This window comes from Aulonocara sp. 'chitande type north' Nkhata Bay, linkage group LG1 (genome assembly GCF_057382095.1).
Source record: "Aulonocara sp. 'chitande type north' Nkhata Bay isolate Kocher_YH1m ecotype deep benthic linkage group LG1, A_spYH_male_GT1.1, whole genome shotgun sequence".
Lineage (NCBI taxonomy): Eukaryota > Metazoa > Chordata > Actinopteri > Cichliformes > Cichlidae > Aulonocara > Aulonocara sp. 'chitande type north' Nkhata Bay.
Window position 1 is genome coordinate 19918982 of NC_141344.1, and position 22531 is coordinate 19941512.

At 40.6% G+C, this 22531-nt stretch overlaps 1 protein-coding gene across 14 annotated transcripts in view; it reads left to right on the forward strand.

Moving 5' to 3' along the window:
• Positions 1–22531, forward strand: part of LOC147338995 (uncharacterized) — a 137685-nt gene that overhangs the window by 44946 nt on the left and 70208 nt on the right. For 13 of the 14 annotated variants that reach the window (XM_086287446.1, XM_086287524.1, XM_086287440.1 and 10 more), the window contains one exon: positions 20814–20905. The exons of the other annotated variant lie outside the window; for it this stretch is intronic. In XM_086287446.1, coding sequence (XP_086143572.1) covers positions 20814–20905 — 92 coding nt within the window. The remainder of the gene's footprint in view (positions 1–20813; positions 20906–22531) is intronic. 14 annotated transcript variants of the gene reach the window in all.

A 22531-nucleotide genomic window follows, 5' to 3' on the forward strand; every position in this document is an offset into this window, starting at 1 on the left:
TAAATCACTTAGCATTTAATTGGTTAATTTGTCCATTTATATTATGCTTCTTATCTTATCTTTGGGTTGTACTGATTGAATATTGATATGATATGGTTTTTCATTGTGCTCTTGTGTTTTGGTTGGTGTGGAGTTCTTAAAGTACATTTTGTCTGGGTTAAAAGTCTTACGTTTTACTTGGTAAATCTTGCAGGCCCCATCTGCTTATTGGTAAGACTCAGGAAAGGCAAAACTAATGTGTGGGTTTTTTGTTTTGTTTTTTTGTTTTGTTTCTTTTTTGTTTTGTTTGTTTCTTTTTGTAAAGGGTTGGCTGAATTCAGCTCTATGTCTGTAATTTGAGAGCTTATTACCTGCGATGAATTATGGTATCACAAAAAAGGCCTTTGGGCTCACTTCTCCTGTGTCCAGTGAACACCTGCACTACTTCAGAATGCTTTGAACAGCCCGTGTTTGGAGGATGTATTGTAATTTAGTTCAAAAAGCTTTTATCTCATATGTAATGTAGAGGTCTTTCAGGAACCTGGGCTGACAAAGACTTTCCATGTGCTTCCTTTAGGTCTGAAAAATCACTCAAGATTAGCATGCTAATGATTGGCAGTGAAACCTGTGAAGATCAAGACAATTGAAGTCTTTTCTGGGTGCCTGAAGATAACAAATAACCTTTAACAGATGAAATGCTCTACTTCCATTAAGTAAACTCCTAATTTTCAGTGCAATTTGTGAAAAATACTGAAGGTAGGCATTTCTTTTATGTTTTGGAGTCACACATCTGCCTCCAGCTCATTGTAGTTAATTATACTTAGGTCCTTTTTGGGGTGTGTTCCTAGAGGATCTGCATATTTTCTTCCCAGCTCTACTTGATGTTGTTGCGCGCTGCTTGAGTTCTGAGTGGTTCATTTAGGAGGCCTGGTGCTGCTGTTTTGTCACAGTGGAGAGAGATCAAAGAGGCTACTTAATACCAAGGTTTAGGAAGAGCTAGAACATCCATTTCAAGCAGTGTGCTGTGCCTGTTGTGGCTAGCATCAGGTCAGAAATAATGAGCATGGTATAATAACCCCTTAGAAATAAAAATCTCCTCAAACATGGACATCATACTGTGGAAACACAGCTTCAACAAGCTCTCTTCAGGGAAGCAGGAGATAAAGAGAAGCACAGGTATATGCGCGGCCAGGTCACATTGTGCACGCTGAACAAATAAAAAGTGTGGGTGGGAGGCCTTGGCAGAGGGCAGGCACAGACAGTGGCTTCATAACGGGTGAACAGTGCTATGTGTTCAAGGGTCCTGTTTTGAAGGTACTTGGGAGGGCTGCACTTTGTTAAACACATCTGCCCCACAGTTCACGGTAGAAGGAGGCAGAAGAAACATTCATTGATTAATGTGTGTCAGTAATTGTTACAGTAAAAACGAAGGGTCTGGTTTATTTCTTTTGTTATATGTCCCCCGTTTATTTTCTCTGTCTGCTGTTTTGGCTTGCTTTGCTGTTTTTTGGAAATACATTGTTGAAACGCACAGATAAACACACCAAATGCTAGTAGGTTGTGACCCACTGTTCAGCAAACCTAGCCTCAGTAGTTGTTAGAGGAGCCCCAACGTTTACAGACAATACCCTGCAGTGTGCACACCAGCTCATCTCTCTCCATGTACTGCCCTAGGCCACGGGTTCCAGACAACCCCTGCCTTGTTACACCTCTTGTACACCTCACTTTTGCACTGTTTCTGCTTCTCTTTGTCTTTCCATGTATCTTTTTCCCCTTTATTTATGTTAGATGAGTCTGTGTGTAATCAATCAGGATGTGTGCAAGACTAAATATGTGTTTCAGAAGTTGCTTTTACAATAAACTACATTAACAGGTCTTTAAAACAGATAAAACAACAAACTGCGTTGCCATCTGAACAAACAATGTATTTAGAATTACAGCACAAGTCGTAATAATAGGGTGATCGTGGCTCAAGAGTTGGGAGTTCGCCTTCTAATCGGAAGGTTGCCGGTTCGAGCCCCAGCTTGGACAGTCTCGGTCGCTGTGTCCGAGGCCTTGAGCCTCGCCTCTGTCAGTGCACCCCAGGGTGGCTGTGGCTACAATGTAGCTTGCCATCACCAGTGTGTGAATGTGTGTGTGAATGGGTGGATGACTGGTTGTGTAAAGCGCTTTGGGGTCCTTAGGGACTAGAAAAGCGCTATACAAATACAGGCCATTTACCAATAATACAAGCGATGAAACTTTATATTCAGTGTATAACATTAAAAATACTTTTAATTTCTTACTCATTTTGCAAACTTCCTGCCATGTTTAAAGAAATAAAGAAAGGCTTGCCTGTTAGATGGTTTTCTAATGATTGTGCATGTTAGGCTCAGTGTGGGAGCCAAGGCCAAGTTGAATAACAGCCTGTCTCTCTAGGCTTCACAGAAGACTCACTATCTCTGACATCGCCACACATCTGGCAGTCAGCCTAAAGACCATGCCATTTAATTAGCTCTAATGAATAATAATTTTGTGCATGAATCAGCTCTTAATTCTGCATGTCTACAAATTGTACTGTAATTGAGTTTCATTAAGAATGCATCTATAACTAACTACTAGACTAGAGGGGTACACAGATCTTCAAATAGAGCATCTTTCTTTCATTCTTCTTGTTTTTATTTGAAAACAATACATTTTTTGCAAAAATGATGGGTCAGCTTTGTATTCTCTGTCATTAAATTTGCAAGGTCAGACAAAATGACCAAGGCTATAATAGCTGCTGAGACAGCAGATTGCCCAATTAGATGAGGCCCTTAAGCTGCTCTCTGCACTAAAGCGCTGTGACCTTCAAATCATTGGAAAGATTAGTTGGAGCTGTCCTGCCTAACAAGACTGGAATTTGCTTGTGCCTGTTTTCCTGGTAGAATAGTCTGAATAGCATTCTGCATGAAGGCAAGAGTTGAGCAAATTGGTAAATATGTTCTTATTACAAAAACATGCCTGTCACTTCTTTGTTTTTTAGGACTTAAGGAAATTGACTGCTAACGCTGAAAAGATTCTGTCATGCCCTGTGTAGACCTAACCTTACTCCCACATTCTTCACAGTTTGACTCTCTTCTTCCTGTCCCCTTCTTTCTCACTATGCTGGTAATGCATTGGAAAGAAGAACCAAAGTCACACTACATTAGTTTGGTGGTGGCTGTTGCTACAGAGAGCCATTACTCTTCCCTGACAGTATCAAAGAGAGCAGCAGAGCTGTGCTGTGCCTAGCCCACTACTCACTCTCACTCTCTCTCTCTCACCCTGCACCACTCGCAGGAAATTGCCTCATACTTCAGCAGGCAGGAGGTGAAACGGCAGCGACACCCATGCATGTGTCACTTTCTAGGCTCAGGGCTTGGGTGGGAGTGGGCTTTGGTGTCACACACAAATGCTGCCAGGGGAGCAGTAGAGGAACACTGCCCAGGGGATGTGGATCTAGGCAGTGCTACAGAAGCTGAGATCTGCTGGAATACAGTGATGACAATTCTTCGGTCCATGTAGACTCAGCTGCATTGAACATAGCACTAATGTACAGCTCAACACACTGTCCTCTGCTGACTGATCTGCTATTCTGGGTTAATCATTTTTCCTACTTCGCTGTTAATGTGAATGGAATAACTGCTAAGTACTTTACACAAATCTTTTGACACAGTCTACATAGCCAAAACACTTTAGTGGTGACTAATTGAAGCAGGTGGAATATACTTTTAAAAGTGAAGAAGTACTGAAGGTTGGAAAGGAGGTTAAAGTGTCTAGGACTGCTGCATTTGGGACTTTTGGGTAAGAATAATAGTAAAATAAGGCATTAAAGAAATTAAATTAAATCCTTTGTCATAAGGGATATTATTAGCTACTCCTAATACAATTTTGCTGGTTTTAAAAGACACTGAGAATAAATGAGCATATTTTGTTCCATATTTTCCCTCATAATGGTTCAATTTTTTTACACTGGAATTTTTTTTTAGCACAATCTAATACTTTAGGTTCTGTTAAGTAAAGCTTAAATAGGCTGTTAAATGTCAGGCATTTTATCAAAACACTACAAGCTGCAAACAAATGTGCCTCAGTGCTTGATAGAGTATTGAAGTGTTTGATGTTTCCAGGGTAAAAAAACAACAACTTAAAAACGCATGCAGCACAATTTTAGATATAGAAGGACGACCTTTTTCAGGGTTTGGTAGGTTCTAAAATTTTGATGATGTCGTTACAGCTTTTCTTGCATCTTACCACACCGTAGAATCAGTCTGTGCAGATGTCTCAAAAGGACAAATGTTTATTGCTATTATAAAGCAGCCTTTGTTGTGATTGTGTGTGCTCCGTGTCCCCCCTCTCCTTTCATTTTGGGCTGGGCTGGGGGGGGGGGATTGGTGCAATCCGCCGCCTCTGCAGCTCTGTGATTAGAATGGGAGGGAGGGAGAGTGCTTCTCAGCAGGACTCTCTGTTTTATATTCATCAAAAGAGCTGCCTTTGATTTGCTCCCTCTTTGACGTGTGACAGCATGGACTGCAGCACCACAATGCTGCTAAGGAAATCATGCACTTACCACCCCCTATTCCACACCACCCTGACCCCCCCACCCTTTTCTCCCTTCTCTTCTTCCTGCCAGCCATGACCCCCCCCCCCCCCCCCCCCCCCCCGGCAACTCGACTATTAAAGTCAGCCACTGTCCCCCCCACCATCTCCCGCAGCCGAACCCTCAGGCCAGCGCACCAGCTTATTAATTTCTTCATTATTATTGATATTGCTGCTCTCCACAAATCATCAGACTTTTGCCAAGGTCATCTTTGCTGAAGGTCTGCCCCCACTTGTTTCTTGCACCTCCCGTCTCGAGAAACGGACAGACAGGCTGAAAAGATGGCGAGCTCACAGGCAGACAGTGTGTCCAGTTGTAACAAAGAGACAATAGACGAAGAGCTAAAGCCTTGAATAGGGCGCGATGATAATGATACGATGTTGACGATGACCACAATACCGAAGATGAGACCTTCATTAAGTCACTTTGTCATTAGTGCTCTACTTGTTGTGTTCTTTACAGAGTGCCATTGATTCTGCTATTTGTCTGCAATATCATAAATGTTCCAACGAGCCTTCTGCTTATGATCGTGCGGTGTGTGACCTTCAGCTCATTCGCTGTTGGAAGAAATCTGCGGTTTCCCCGGTGTTGACACAGAAGCCCACCCTATAACCACCCTAACTATCACATCAGTCAATTTTGCCTAGTCTGTGATAACTCGTACTGCAATCACATACACATTCATACATATACCTTCACCTCACTGTTCAAACACTGTTTCCTTTCACTATGCTGCACAGACACGCACACACGCATAGCTGTGTTTGAACAGGACTGCTCTGTGCCATAGAGACTGTGCTGGTTATTAACAGCATGAATTATTTAAGAAATTTCCAACTCTGCAAACACTGGTCGGAAGAGACAAGGCGCAGGAAAGAGAGAGAAAGGGAGAGAGTAGCTGTCAGCATGCATGTTCGATCCATCAGGCATAAACTGAGGCTATTTGCTGTCTAAATCTGTATCTCCGAACTGGTGTAGCTAACACGATTGAACATGGCCATGGTTGGCGTCCAAAGAAAGAATATGTCACATCGTCCATTTTGATTCTAGAAGTTTCAAACTAATTGGATTGCATATTTTGTACCAATACAAAAAAACGTATTGAGTCCATAGCATGGAGTGGTATGCAAATGTTTGACTATTATGTATACAGGGAGTGCAGAATTATTAGGCAAATGAGTATTTTGTCCACATCATCCTCTTCATGCATGTTGTCTTACTCCAAGCTGTATAGGCTCGAAAGCCTACTACCAATTAAGCATATTAGGTGATGTGCATCTCTGTAATGAGAAGGTAGTGTGGTCTAATGACATCAACACCCTATATCAGGTGTGCATAATTATTAGGCAACGTCCTTTCCTTTGGCAAAATGGGTCAAAAGAAGGACTTGACAGGCTCAGAAAAGTCAATAATAGTGAGATATCTTGCAGCGGGATGCAGCAGTCTCAAAATTGCAAAGCTTCTGAAGCGTGATCATCGAACAATCAAGCGTTTCATTCAAAATAGTCAACAGGGTCGCAAGAAGCATGTGGAAAAACCAAGGCGCAAAATAACTGCCCATGAACTGAGAAAAGTCAAGCGTGCAGCTGCCAAGATGCCACTTGCCACCAGTTTGGCCATATTTCAGAGCTGCAACATCACTGGAGTGCCCAAAAGCACAAGGTGTGCAATACTCAGAGACATGGCCAAGGTAAGAAAGGCTGAAAGACGACCACCACTGAACAAGACACACAAGCTGAAACGTCAAGACTGGGCCAAGAAATATCTTAAGACTGGTTTTTCTAAGGTTTTATGGACTGATGAAATGAGAGTGAGTCTTGATGGGCCAGATGGATGGGCCCGTGGCTGGATTGGTAAAGGGCAGAGAGCTCCAGTCCGACTCAGACGCCAGCAAGGTGGAGGTGGAGTACTGGTTTGGGCTGGTATCATCAAAGATGAGCTTGTGGGGCCTTTTCGGGTTGAGGATGGAGTCAAGCTCAACTCCCAGTCCTACTGCCAGTTTCTGGAAGACACCTTCTTCAAGCAGTGGTACAGGAAGAAGTCTGCATCCTTCAAGAAAAACATGATTTTCATGCAGGACAATGCTCCATCACACGCGTCCAAGTACTCCACAGCGTGGCTGGCAAGAAAGGGTATAAAAGAAGAAAAACTAATGACATGGCCTCCTTGTTCACCTGATCTGAACCCCATTGAGAACCTGTGGTCCATCATCAAATGTGAGATTTACAAGGAGGGAAAACAGTACACCTCTCTGAACAGTGTCTGGGAGGCTGTGGTTGCTGCTGCACGCAATGTTGATGGTGAACAAATCAAAACACTGACAGAATCCATGGATGGCAGGCTTTTGAGTGTCCTTGCAAAGAAAGGTGGCTATATTGGTCGCTGATTTGTTTTTGTTTTGTTTTTGAATGTCAGAAATGTATATTTGTGAATGTGGAGATGTTATATTGGTTTCACTGGTAAAAATAAATGATTGAAATGGGTATATATTTGTTTTTTGTTAAGTTGCCTAATAATTATGCACAGTAATAGTCACCTGCACACACAGATATCCCCCTAAAATAGCTAAAACTAAAAACAAACTACAAACTACTTCCAAAAACATTCAGCGTTGATATTAATGAGTTTTTTGGGTTCATTGAGAACATGGTTGTTGTTCAATAATAAAATTATTCCTCAAAAATACAACTTGCCTAATAATTCTGCACTCCCTGTAGTTGGGTCCAACATTTGTCGCACAAATACACTGATTTTTTTTTTCCCCCCTCTGTACACATCATAGTAACTTTTGAAACAAACCTAAACATATGTTTCTGCAGTATTTTCTAGGTATGTAGAAAGCAGCAAAGTGCATATCTATTATACATGATATCTACAGGCCTTCAATTGTTGGTATTTCAAAGGGAAGTTTTTTTTATTTAAAGCTTTGACATAGAAATCATCTGCATTACTTGTGTGTATGCTAATTTACCAGACATATAGACTCAGGCAAAATGTCATACATCAAACCCACTTTCCCTCCAAAATGTAAAAATCCATGTTCTGGTGGTTCTGTGCCTGAATAAAAATGAGACAGCGGTGTACTTTAACTATAAAGATGTAATGTTTATGCTCATCTCTGCGTGCCACCTTTCTCACACTTTGTCTTGACCTTAAAGTGTCTCTTTTGACAAGCAGTCTTCAGTTCATCAGTTAACTCTTAAAAGCTCTTTGCTTAGTTGCCCAATACAGGAATGCTAGCTGAAGTGAGAAGGCATCACAGTAATAGCTAGTCACTGTGCATGAATAATAACAGCATTGGGGGTCACAGCACCTTTTGGCATGTGTAGACATCAGTTTGATTTTGCTTTCAGCTTTGATGGAGTTTGATTGGAGTTTGATGCTGGGCTCTCACCATGTGATAGCCCTCCTCAGCACAAGATGACACCAGGCTGTTCAAGGTGAACATTCAGTAGCCCTGCATGCATGCATGCATCTTATCACTGTCTCCCTAATGGTCCTTCACTTAGCTCTGAGGCATCTTCTCCAGCACTCAAGCCAACGTCACCCTCTGTCATTTCAGATGTTCACTTGCCCCAGTAAGCAGACAGAGACGTTCGGCTCGTTCGCTTCTGTGCCACTTGACAGAGAGGGACTGCAAAGAAGGCAAGAGTAGATGAGAGGAAAATAAACTAAGAGAGAGAACAATGTTAAAGTATGCAGCGCTGCACTTTGTGTCAGAAATTGTCCACCCCCACCCCTGCTACCTCCCTCTCCCTTGTAATCTCTGAAGCCATGGTACGGTTTGTCACTGTTAAGTTGATATCAAACTTTGGTGCTCTGTCTGTGGACTCGTATATCTGAAGCTTCACTGTTGCACATAAACCCCATAATCCTTCTCGAAAAGGACAGGTAAGTGTCTCTGTGCTAAAAACTCACTGCTCTCTTCTCTGGAAAAAAGTAGTATTCTTCTTGGTTATTTTCTCCTACCATTCATTTCCTTGTGTAGCCAGACTGCTCTTTGGCCCCACAGGACAGCCTGAAGCCAATGGGTGATTCCAGCATTTATCCTTTCCTTCACAACAACTCTAACAGTGAAGATCAGAGCTCATTCACTTATAGTTTGGCTGACTGCCAGTTCTAAACTCCACTATCATACCAAAGTCTGCTTAGTGAGGTGAAGAACCTATACTTTTACTTATAGTTGTGTGTTCTTGTTCTAACCAGGTTGAAGCTGGCAGATACAATAATAATGAGTGGGCCAACACTCTATACAGTAGCTGTATTCATTATTTATTTATTTATTTTAGTGGCACAGATTTGGCGGGGGAACATCTCCAGTGTTATCTTACGTCTCATTGATATGTCATCCATCTGCACTTGTGCCAAACGCCTAACGCTCTATGCAAACTCCCCACAAGATGTCTGTTTTTGTAAATGGGTTGAATTTTCTTCACTATCTGACAAATCCACTTATCAGTATAACTGTAGCAAAGTAAATCATGTCAAAAGGAAGAGACAGAGGGTGCATTTGTTTGCTTTCTTTTTAAGGGCATCCTGTATTCTGTTTTATTTATGGTGTTTTTGTATTATAAAGTCAAGTTTGTTGTGCTCCACTATCTTGTCATTGGTTTATCTTTAGTGTGGTTTTCTATTGTCTGCTCTTCTCCTGCTGTAGTCAGGAGTATTTCATAGGGCTCTTGACAACTCACCTCCTTTGTTCTCTCAGGAAAGGATGCCAAATTCAATGGAAAGTAGAAAATAGGAAAATGCTTCAAAGTCAGTACTTCTTACCCATTGGAGCAATATATTTGCGCACTTGGCACACAGTAAAATTCTTTGCCGCCCCCCCCCAGATAGGATAGAAAAATAAACATTTAATATGTGTGTAAAGTTGGAGCTTTATCACAACTACAGCGTACCACAGCTGATCTAATCTTATCTGTAACATCTACCCAGGGCAATCTCTAAGTTTAGCAGAACCAAATAAATCACAAGGGAAAAAAATGTTCTTAACATTCAGACACCTATTCTTGCATTAGAGAGCTTTTGGCAGGGCCAACTCCAAGCAATTACTTCCTAGTGGTCAGCATTTGGCCTATCTGTGTGGATTAACGATGAGAATGCTGACCTAGGAACTGGTCAGCCGTGATGCCTTCACACCTGAGTGAGTGGACTCTGGGCTCGACTACTGCAGCGCCTAGACTGTCTAGAGGGATTGCGTATTAGGGGGAAGGCTCAGTTCAGTTGGAGACACATTTGGCTGATCCCTATATGCAACCAGAGTTCCTGTCTGTGTCTCCCATACCAATAACCTCCAACAGAGGTGAAGCTTTTGAAATGAACCACTGCATAATGGAGATAAACTCAAGTCACAGGTCATAGCTCAAGATAAGAGCCAGTATTTAACTGGGCAGTTTCATACATCATCTCTCTGCCTTGAAGCAGTGGATAGTTTGAAATAGGCTGAAGTTTGATTGCATGGAACAAAATGTGTTTGCCCATGTGTGACTACAAGTTAATGTTTTTTCTGTGAGTGTGTGAATGATTATGTGTACATTTGTTAAACAGTGTTTGTGTGAAAAGGAAAGGGAGTGACTAGGACTTTGCTTGGGTGTGAATGTGTGTGGAGAGAATGAATGTATGGGTGCGGGCCTGTGTGCGTCTGTTCTGGCAGTGAATGTGATTGTGTTTTGATTAGGTCTCAGTGGTGCGCCAAGTTCAGGCCTTGTTGAGATTCCTGCCACTCCCACATCCCCATCGCTTTCTCAGTTTGACAGCTGATGGGATCTCAGATGGAATGTGCATGTGTGAATTGCCAGCAATATACATAACAACCTAATTTCTTCTCTCCATCTCGTACACCTTTTCCCTCCCTCTTGCTTTCATTCACTCCTCTGCCTCCTCTCTTTTTATCTGCAGTCATTAAGCTGTCTGTTTCTGTCTGTCTTTCGATACACTTCTCATACAATATACAGAGTTCAGGAGCAGTGTCAGCCCCTGCATTTTGGGCTGTAGGATTTACCGTGTTGTTTTTGTTCTAGTGAAGAAAATCTGTAGCACAAACTTAAGTCGTCAAAATGGTCTTAGTGATTGTATGCACAGTTCTGAATTTTTACGGCATTAGCACTGTGGAACTATCACTGTTGTTTATTGAATAAGAAATTGAATGGTACCCAGAGTACAAAGACATACAGTGTAGGTTAATTCACCATAGTTACACAACGCATTTTTTTTTATTATTTCACACTAGAGTTAGTAAGCCAATCTTATGTTTTCAAAACAATAAATGTTCCAGACTTCCAAGTCCTATAGGTATGGTAAATAAGTAAAATTCTCGATCTTACTGATCATCAGCTGAAAAGACAAAATTCTTACCCCCAACTTTGTCAGATGCTGACATTTGGGCAGACTCATCATGACGTGACATTTTCATGCAACAGAAACTTGTCTGACGTCCATTGTACTACAAAGTACCATTTTGGTGAACAAGGATGTATGAAAACTTAAAATAAAAAAAGAAAACATTGTTGAGGTGCAGAGTGAGGTCATGTTAACAATTAGTGCTGCCACGATTAGTCGACTAGTCACGATTACGTCGACGATTTTGATAGTCGACGTAATCGTGACTAGTCGACCAATTTAATAGTCGATGCGTCGTTTTGAAACTTTGTAAGATCCCAAAAGACGCAGGAATAAGTAGTAGGATTTAAGAGTGTAATAACGGACTGAAACAGAAGATGGCAGCACTGCATGTACAAGGATGCCAGCTGCCATTAAACCCCGAAGAAGAAGCTGTGTCCCAGGATTCATAGCGCGGCCTTGTCGCTACCCAATCCGTACCGGAAACCCGATCGGTACCCCGCATTCGCAAATCTTACGTCACTTCCTCTCTTTGTCAACATTGCAACATTCAATATATTTGAATGATACGGTTAGCGCCCAGTCAGTGTTGCCAACTTAGCGACTTTGTCGCTATATTTAGCGAGTTTTCAGACCCCCTTAATGACTTTTTTTTCCTAAAAAGCGACTAGCGACAAATCTGGCGACTTGTATTATTGGAGACTTATTTATGACGACTTTTTGACGTGAAAGCGCGTATCGCTCTTACTCTCAACAAGCAGCGGTGCTACCGTGGGCACCTCACCCGTGCCAAAGCACTCACGGGCGGAGGATAGTCCTCCCCCCGCTGCTATCAGGGCAGGAGATGTTCCCATCTATGCGTCCAAACTAGAAAATGAATCGCGCATGAGCCAAGCCGCTGCTCCAGCACTGACTGTAACGCAGTCAGTTCTTCTTTTACTGTTATGTTGTTTTGTGGATCACAAGGTTTAAAACTACTTATAAACACACACACACACACAGTAACTACACTAGAGTGCCAAAGAATGCAGCTGTGTAAACTTCAAATATCTGCCACCACATATTTTCAAAAGCGCACAACGTTTTCGGAGACATCTGTTACCCACCAGCTCGATAGCTAACCGGGGGCAAGGCTCACTAGCCGGCAAATCGTTTTCAAACCCACTGCCGTCTTTCGCTACTCAGGTTAAACATATATAAGTCACTTAGATAACTTAAAAATGATATTGTTTGGCTTTTTTCAGTATTTTATTTGTTCCTAAGTAAATCAGTTTGGCTGAGATTAAAGTTATAGTTTTTACACAGCTGAATAAACGTCAAGCAGACAACTGATTATCAGAAGTGTGAGATGCTCGAGAATATACTCCGGTGTTGTGTTATATTTTAGATAGCAAGGAGCAGATGGCTGAGTTTATTAAACTCCACCGAAACAATCTGCAAACTTCATTAAAATTTAACAAACAATCATCTTGTCTTTATTTTTAGTTAGCACATACCTTAAACACTTAAAGCTGTAAGCTAATGATAGTTATATAAGAGCAGATTCATGCTGGTGCAATAAGCTGTACGTTGTACGTCCAATGGGCGCATGATCTGATTAGTCGACTAATCGCAAAAATAATCGGTGACTAGTCGCCTATCAAAATAATCGTTTGTGGCAGCCCTATTAACAATGCATTAAAATTTGCCTTAGATTCACCGAGGTCTTCAAGGTCAACTTAATGATTTATTGGTTAAAATTTACAAAAAGCCATATACCTTAGAAACTGTGATCCTTACAAGTGTGTTGTGTATTGTCAACATAAAGAAAGTACAATATCAAATGTAACATATGAAGATTTAAAATATGTTACATTTGATCTCTGACCTCTCCTTCAATGTCAATAGGTCTGAAGGTCAAAGTGGTAATAATGCTAAAAAGAGCTATTTAAAACAACTGTATGTTTCTTACTGGAATTATTTGTAGGCATATAGGGAATGTTTTATGGGGATTCTAAATGTTATGTTACTTTGGACTTCTTCTTCAAGGTCAAATAAGGTCAAGCCTTATCTTTAAAACCAAAATCTACTGCCTTTATTATGTACGTTACAGTAACAGCTTAACCATTTAATAGTGCATCCTCCGACAGAAAAGCACATTTGGTTATGGTTTACTGGGCTACCGCCTTGCTACTTTGCTAGTGCTACTATTGAGCATCTCGGTGTTAACACCAGCAAACCCACCTGACCAAGCATTACAGTACTTACCATCTAGTTTGAGGCACCTGGAGTCACAGTGGGGTTGGATAGGCCAAATTGGATAAGCAGAAGAGGATGGGTAGATGGATGGATAGATGATATAAATGTCAGGCACATTTTTGTCCAGGGTTTAGCCCACATCTTGCCTTACAATAGCTGAGGTGGACTCCAGCTCGCCTTGCAATCTTCTGAAGAATATATTGGAAAAGCAAATGGGTGGACTGATGACAGCAAACATATTAAATGAGTACGAGGTTAGTTCGTTGATCCAAAGTAATTCAGGAATAGGTGATTTTTTTATTTATTTATTTATTTTTTAACCCAGGAGTGCCAATACCATAACAGTTTTTCCTTTGTGTTGTAAAAGATGATTGTGTCTAGTGGTTAACATCAGCAAAGACTGGCCATCCTAATCTAAATCAAGCAGCTTCCCCAAACCTGCTTGATTTAGATTACATTTAATGAATATCACACTTCTTTCTCAGTGGTCTTGAGCATTTATTCCTGCTACATCTGACCTTAATATACACACCCTAGTCTGTTTGATTCAAACAGAGATGTGCTTTGAACTGTGTAGGGGTTTTTATTAGTTTCCTAGGTTTTCTGGCCATTGTTAGTCAGTGTTGTGGGTTGATTATGTATGCACTATTCCAGGATTTTTATCTTCCATTTACATGAACTTTGCTTTATTACTTTTACCATAATTAGCTAAGTGATTTCACCCGGGGGCATACTGTTGTTTTAATCCACTCCCACGTGCATGTGCTTAGTGTAAGAACTTAATCTATGTGTGAGAGCTTGCACATTCATTAAAGTGAATAGCAGATGCCCTTTGTCCTTTATAATATGGCGATCACAAATTCCCTATTTAGTTATTTTTAGTTTCCTGTATGCAGTTATGAAATCTGCCCTTTTTGTCATACATTTATGTATTTGTTGTTGCATTTCTCCATATCGACAGTAGTGCTAGTGAAACCAGTGCCAGGCTGCTGTTTCTCTGATAACCAGTTGAGGCTGCCTTAACTCTGGCTTTTTAATGTGGGAGTCTACTGGGGAAAGTAGAGTAGCTTTTGGAGCCAGCCTCCAGTGGCCACTCCAGGAACCACTTTTGGCACTTCTGTTCTTAGCTTCATTTTTCAGCCCCAGAGATTTCGGCCTGCTCCCAGTCAAGAGTCATGTTATATTAGCTAACTTTTTTTTATTGCTAAAAAAGAGAAAGACAAGTAGATGATCTCCAAAAGTTGATTCTGTTCATCTGGACGTAGCGTTTTGTGGGAGAAACGTTTCGTCACTCATCCAGGTGACTTCTTCAGTCTCAGCTGAGATTTGGTTTCCCCAAATCTTATGAACAGTACATTTGCATAATGACTGAAACCAGCCCACTGAAGGAACAATGGGCTGGGATGCGAACACCATCCCCACTGACACAGCGGCCAGGGAGGCAGAAGAACAGCACATCAAGAAGGCCCTTAGTAAATGTGATTATCCCAGCTGGACTTTTGTCAAAGCTGGAAAGGCACCTAAAGAAAGCTCCAGCCGATCCAGGAGAGAAGGACAACCGCTGCCCAAGCGAAAACCTGTAGTGCTCCCATTAGAGGTGGGAATCACCATACATCCCACGATACGATATTATCACAATACTTAACGCACGATACGATATTATTGCGATTTTTAAAAATATCTGCGATATTCAGATTCTGTACATAAAGGTAAACTTTATCAATATTCATTTTATCTAATATCAGTCTCGCACTCAGTCTTTCTCTCATTTCAGTCAGTTTTATTGTTGACAAACTGAACGGTTTGTATCACAGTCTAGCCCAACTTAACTGAATGCAACCATCTGGTACAATTATAGCTATTCTGAGCTATGCAATTTATGAAAACTATGCAGCCCATTCAGCAACTGAAGAATTTGAAAGTAAATTAAAACAAAATATAATTTTACATTAAATAAAAAAGTTTTAAACTTAATTAAAATAAAACATGTCTTAAATTAAAATAAGTAAACTGTCATGTTTATTGCTGCCAAAAAAAGTTAAACACATTTGGACAGTGAAGGAATGTCAGGATTCTTGCTCAGAAAAAGGATCAACATGCTCTGAAGTCAGAGCACAAAAACTTTTTTTGTAACAAAATATCGATTTCTGCTGTCCCTGTATCGATACATTATTAGCAAACAAAATATCACGATACTACACAGTATCGATTTTTTCCCCCACCCCTAGCTCCCGTACGTGTCAGGAGTATCGGAACAGTTGAGATGCATTTTTTTCTAAACACCGGGTCTCTGTGGCTTTTAAACCCAAAATACACTGCGCAAAAAATTGGTTCACCCCAAGGATCGGGTTCCCTGACACAAACAGAGTAACATAGTGTACGCTGTTAAGTGCCAGGAGGATTGCCAGGATTTATACATCAGGGAAACCAAACAACCTCTGGCGAAGCGGGTGGCACAACACAGAAGCGCTACCTCGTCAGGCCAGGACTGTTCACACCTACAGGCCAGTGGACACTCTTTCAATGATGAGGATGTACACATCCTGGACAGGGAAGAACGCTGGTTTGAGCGCGGAGTCAAGGAGGCCATTTACGTGAAAAGGGAAAGACCATCTCTGAATCGAGGAGGGGGTCTAAGGGTACATCTTTCACCATCTTACAATGCTGTGATTGCAGCCATTCCCCAACTCTCTGTGAATGGGACTCATGGCCATTGATCAGTGGTCTTTGATCAGTGGGTTATAGTCAGTGGTTGTTGATCAATGGTCATGAGAATTTGCATAATTATGATTAAGGAACTGACCTCCCAGCCCATTGTTCCTTCAGTGGGCTGGTTTCAGTCATTATGCAAATGTACTGTTTATAAGATTTGGGGAAACCTGCAGTCAGCTCAGACTGAAGAAGTCACTCTGACGAGTGACAAAACTTTTCTCCCACAAAACGCTACATCCAGATGAACAGAATCAACTTTTGGAGATTTACTTTCCTGGATGATTGAGAATGCATCAAGACAAGTAGATGATATTTATAGCAACCAGCTTGTAGATATTGCTGTGCTCTCAAGATTAAACTAAACTGTGAGTATTATGGACGTACACTATATTTGCTTGTACATGTTAGCTGTACGCAGGACCATGCGGGTGGCTGAAGAGATTTTTTTCTCTCAAATGATTTCTGTTGAATATCTGACTGGCTCTGACTAACTGATTCCAAAAGATATTTAAATTAACAGTCAGTGTCCCAACTACATTGGAAGCAGCTGATATGTTCAACTGTTTGCTAAAAATGGGGCACATATAGTATGCACTTCAGAAATGAGTCACAGTGACATTCATAAACTATCTCATTTTAAGGAGCAGCACTTGAGCCTTTGATTTCATCTTTACCGGAATTAAGACTCTAAAATAAATTACATTTGTTTCTTCTAACTTTAACTTAACAAAGTAAAGATGCTGTGTTATTTGCCAGTTCTGTCAGTTTTCTGAGGGCTTGATGTTATTCAATTGTTATGCAATAAATTTTTAAACAGACAGTGGGTAGACAGTATTATTGTTTCTCTGTATTTGTGCATTATGTGCATGGTTGTCTTGCATATGGTGGGTACGTCTGTCCCCGTATGATAAGGACCATCTGACTTGCTGATGGTTTTCTAAATATGGTGATGCTCTGGGACAGGGTTATAGTAATGAGCCTTGGCAGTAGCTTGCTTTAGTATTAAATGTGCATCTCCCTCCCTTTAAAGGCAGTAAAGCATGTTGGGATGCAGTGAAATGTTTACAACACTGTGGTTGGCTCCTTCAACAGTCCTGGCAGCAGAGGCCATTATTGCAGCTCACATTTCTAATCACTCATCCTTGGCAATCAATCAAGGCCCCACCCCCTACCTTTCTCGACACTGCCATAGAATTTCAGAAGTCTGCATTACAAGGACACTCTAAAATGGCCTCACAGAATACTTACAATCATCAAGTTAAAGAGTTTTTTCATTCTGTGAATGTGTAGGATCTGGTGTTTTGTGGCCAGCTGAAACCTCAAGGTTTCAGTGCTTGGTTTAAGTGTCCAAGGGGACGTATTTTACCTCAGGCTTTTAAAAGCAACCTCCTGGTGTCAAGTACAGCAACGTGGGTGACTTTTTCTTTTTAAACACAACTGAAATCTATTAACGGAGCAATTTTGTATCCTTTTTTCAGTTTGTTAGGTAAATTAAATATTTTTAAAATGCACATTAATTTGTTTCTTTAAACCACCTTATTCAACATGGTACTCCTACATACCTTTTAGAATATGTTACTGAGAGCTACTGCAGGAATCACCGTTGTTCACAATTGTTCCTTTTAATTAAAGGCTATTGATATACTAATATAAACCTAGATTCTAAAACCACCAACACATGATTGTACATTGTAGTTTCACTTCACTTCCCTGGATATGCTGCAATCTTTGTATATCAAAAGATGCCCTTAAAAAAACAACACAATGAATTCATGTTTCACTTATTTCATATACTTTAACATATATTCTAACTAGTGTCAGGAAGTTTTCTGTACCCAAGCTGAAAACTGAGGTTCTTTCACATTCAAACCATATCATATATTCAGACCTAGCCTTGACATCTTTCACAGGTTTAATTTCCGCTGCTCTGCGAGCTATGAGGTTTTTCTTTATCGTGAAAAGCAAAACAATGTGCAAGAGATGAATGTCACCTGAAAAAGGAGTAGTGGTTCCTCTCAATAGTTTTTAGTTGGTGTTCATGATGATGAAAAGACATTTGAGTTTTTATATTAGTAAGAAAGAATTACCGCTATGCTTTTGACTGTGTCAGGCTAAGATTGTTTTTTAGCTATTGCTAAACTTTGCTTTATTGTTTAAATGCATTCTCATTAGTGTCATCTACTGCAAATTATTTGTTTACATGCGATGACTGTGTAGTAGATTATTAGTAAAAACTATGGTAGCACTACTATTGTCAAGGCTCTTTATATAATACAGCTACAGAAGTCCTTCTCAGTTCTTCTGACTGATAAATTGAGTATATGACAAGTGCAAAGTCTCATTTAATCCACTACTGTCTTGTCATTAAGGGTCTGTGTCTGTGCAAAAACCTCCTCAAGTTACATTTATTTGTGTACATTTACACAGATGTATGACTACCCAGAGCCGACATATTCAACGTTTTTTGTAGTTCTTCAAAACAAACAAAAAAAAAACATCGCCATGTAGCTTGATGTGGATGACATCATTTTTAGGTTGAACACTGACTGATTGAAAAGTGGGGTGGAACACGGAAAGGAGCAACAGTGGAGTTCACAGATAGTTGCTGCAGTGGAAACTTTTCATTCTTTGTAGCACTTGTTTTTACTTGAGCTCTTTCTATGTTAGGACTTTTTTCTGGGACTATCAAGAAGGACCAACAACTGGACAAGCAAGAGCAGCCCATCGACGGCTTGTTTGTCTCAGTTCCTCCTGGTTGCTACAGCTGAACCCTGCACCACATGCTCCTCTCTCAATGCTTTCACTTGAGAACAGTAGTGGAAGCAGTTGTAACAAACGTAAAGCACACACCAGAACAATGAGATAGCATTGCTATGTTTAACTGGAGTTAATGCTAACAAGTGCAGTTCTTTTGTAAGAGTGGACGTACATGTTGACTCCTTACACTGCTAACTTAAAATTATATAATAATATAGAAACTGCATATTTTTTTACAAATAAAGGGAAAGGTACTGTGTCATCAAAAGGGTGTCCTTAAATAATATTCAAGCAATATTAATGCACATTTTGTCATAGAAAATATAAAAAAACAACCCATTTTAATAGTGTCATTAAAATACTGGATCTATAAGCAGTATCAGTAATAGTAGGTGTACCATTAAAATCATAATGATTCCCATCCTTGTTCAGCATGTACTGGGGAACATGTGTATTGGTTATTATTACAGAGATAATTGAGGGGGAGATTTAAAGGAAAGAATCCATGTTTTATGATGTTTACTGCAGTGATGTCTCAGAGTGCGTGCGCGCGCGCGCGCGCACACACACACACACACACACACACACACACACACACACACACAATATGCACAAATGTGAAAGGGAAGAAATAATTTGTGGCACTGCAGAAGACAGGTGTCACTGTGTCCTCTTCGCTGGTCATAAAAGTTAATTAAAGAAAAGGAATTTTTATTATCCTTGGTTGCTCAAGCACAGGCAATGGGCTGCTGCTTAATAACAGCCGATAGTGGAGTCTAAGAGCAGTCTATTCTACAGCTGCTGTCAAGAGATGTGTGTAACCAGATAATAGCTGCCTGTAGATATATGCACAGTACCTACCTCTAACAACTGATGGCATGTTTTCTAGAATTCCAGTCTAGATGTTCACTCTGTATCAGGTGCTGTCTGTCTTGGTGATGCATGTGACTATATGCAAATATTAAAAGTATCAAATTTCAAGTCCTGTGTTTCTGCTTATGGCTGTGACTCCAGCAGCTTAAACAAACACCCCTGATTTCTCTGGACTTTCATAACTTGCATTCGTAGAGGGTTGGGCGATGGGTTATTGTTCCAGCTGCCATCATCAATCTTGTATTAGTGAACTAGCTAAATTGAGCATATATTTTACCAAAATATGATGTCAAAGAAAGAAATGGTTAATATAGGTCACAGAAGGAGACCATATCATGATCTTTCCACTTATTTTTCTTTCGTTCTTTTGGCACATTACTGCAGCTTGTTTCCAGTATGAACGCAGCTTAAGTCATTAAAAATCTAGCAATTCACAAATGCAAGACCACCAGAACGTGTGTGTTTAGTTTTTTCTGTATGTTTCTGTATGCAGCAACCGTTTTTTACATATCTGCTAACACTCAAGTCTCGGGATTCTCCTGGCTTTCTCCCAGGAGACTTCACGAATGTGTGTGACCTTTATTTTGAATAATTAGAATATACAGGTTAGTAAATTTGGCATGTTTGACTGTTGTTACCAAAGTTGCCAGATTGTTTACACATGCAGCCCACACACTACAGGTTCTACTTGTCTCTCAGCACGACTTGAATGTTTACTGTTAGTTTGTCCCGTCCACAGCTGTCCTGTCTCATTACTGTCTGTGATTTTTGTATTTACTTTTAAATTGTTAATTTGACTTTCAGCTAGCATTTTGAGATTGATTTGAGATCATGTTGGAGAAGTGATATATACACTCACTCAACACTTTATTAGGTAAATCTTGCTAGTATCTTAATATTCTTTGTGACAGAGATTCAACAAGGTGCTTGAAACATTCTTCAGAGATTTATGTCCATATTGACATGATGGCATCACAAAGTTGCAGGAGTTTGATGACTGCATGGATCTCTCCTATTCATCAGCATCACAAAGTTGATCTGTTGAATTGACAGTGGAAGCCAGAAAAGTCACCCATCAGGATATGGGTGGCTTTTATGTTTAAATGATGCTTAAGAGACCAAAGTTGTGCTATTAAATATCCACCACACTATTACACCAACATCACCAGCAGCCTGAAACATTTATACAACCATGTTGAATCCTGCTTTCATGTTGCTTATGTCCAAGTCTGATACTACTGTTTGAATAAGTTTTGGTCTGAATTCTTGCCTCAAAATTTCTGACATGAGTCGTATCCAATGTGATCTTCTGCAGCTGAAGCCAAAAGTCACAGGATTTTCACCAGAGACAAAACACTCCTGTTATACTGTGAACCTTGCAGAAGATGGAACAAAACCAAGTTGCAGGTGAGATGTTATAAACTCCCAGCTGGCGTTAAAACTTAAAGACAACACTACATTGGGCAGTTATTGGCTGACTGTGCCAATTTGCCACCCTGAAGCTAGAGACCTACATGTAGTTCAACTTTAATTACCAGGGTGAACTTGATATTAAATGAGGTGGGAATGGAAGGAGATGAAAAAGGGTGGAGGGGAGAAGAAAGGAATCATGAGGTGGAGGAGGAAACTGAGAGAAGTGGAGTGGTGCAGCAGTAAAGGATGCATTAACCAATTAAAGTTGGGGAGCAGAGGAATTACGTGATGCAGTGATTTTCTTTTCTCTTGTAATTGTCATTGTTGTTGCAATAAGAAAGAGGAGCTAACAGCAACCGTATCATCAGGATCATCATAGCATACTTTGGCTGTATTTGTATGTGTTCGGTTTACAGTCAATGTAAAACACATCACACATGCACTTCTGTATCATGGCAAGATAATTATATGTATCCCCTAGGTAAGTAAGACTAATACGATCCACCAGAATCAAATTTGCTTACATAAAACCAATACTAAAAATGCCTTTTGCCACTGAGATATATTTACATATTTGCACAATCTGCACACTTATGCTTAAAAATAATTATGTATGCATCAATATTTGATGAACAACAAAGACGTTAGCGCCCTGCAGTATTTTCGAGCTTGAGCCATGGGATTATGTTAAGTGTTCACACAGCCTCATCTATGATTCATTTTATTGCCAGAACCCTAGCCACTGCTGTTTTACTCCTCAGAGCTTTGTTGAGTCTGTCTGTGGGAGATAGCCAGCGGAAAGACAGAGGCTAAGGTACAGAATGGAGAGATGAGCATAAAAAGAAAGATGGTGAGACGACAGAGAAATGTAACCTTTTGTGAGTGTTCAATTTGAAGCTGCATTTCTCTCCCTCTCTGCCCCATTCTGGCTTTGCTCCTTTCAGTCCTTTTCCTCCCTGCTTTTACTGCCGGTCTTTCCAGCTCTCATTAATGCTAATTTATGCAGCCTGGCTGGCACAAAACTAGCAGGGAGGGTCTTCTCCCTTGATTACCAGCAGTGAGAACGGGGGCGGTGGGGTGGTGTGGTGGGGGGAGGCTGTGGTGAGGGTGACCTGGACAGACACCTCATTTAATTTAATACATTGGAGCATGCAGCAGCGGGGGAGTTGAGGCGAGGGAGGGAGATAATCAAGAGGCTGGGCCCTTATAAATGTGCTCTGAGATGACATGGAAGAGATTGGATTTGGAAACGAAGAGCAAAGAAGAGCAAAGCCAAGCGGAACACAATTGATTGATTCCATTCAAGTGATCGTACCCACTGATGAGGAATGAGTTTTTTTCTGAGGGAGAACGATCTGATGAGCTTTTTAAAAATTCTAGTGTTTTCATTGCCCGTCCCTTATTCAGCAAAGTCTCCCCATCTGCAGTCCCAGTTGCAGAATTAGTCACCATAAATGTCTCTTACGTAGCAATGCAAAACGGCAAGCTCAGAAGAATCAGAAACCTGGTTAAAAATCTGGTAGAATTTCTAAAGAAATACAGTAAACTATATAAAGGAGCAAATCTTGAAGCTGCTTTGTATAAGTAACTGGCGTTTACAACAGCTCAAATAAAGAAATA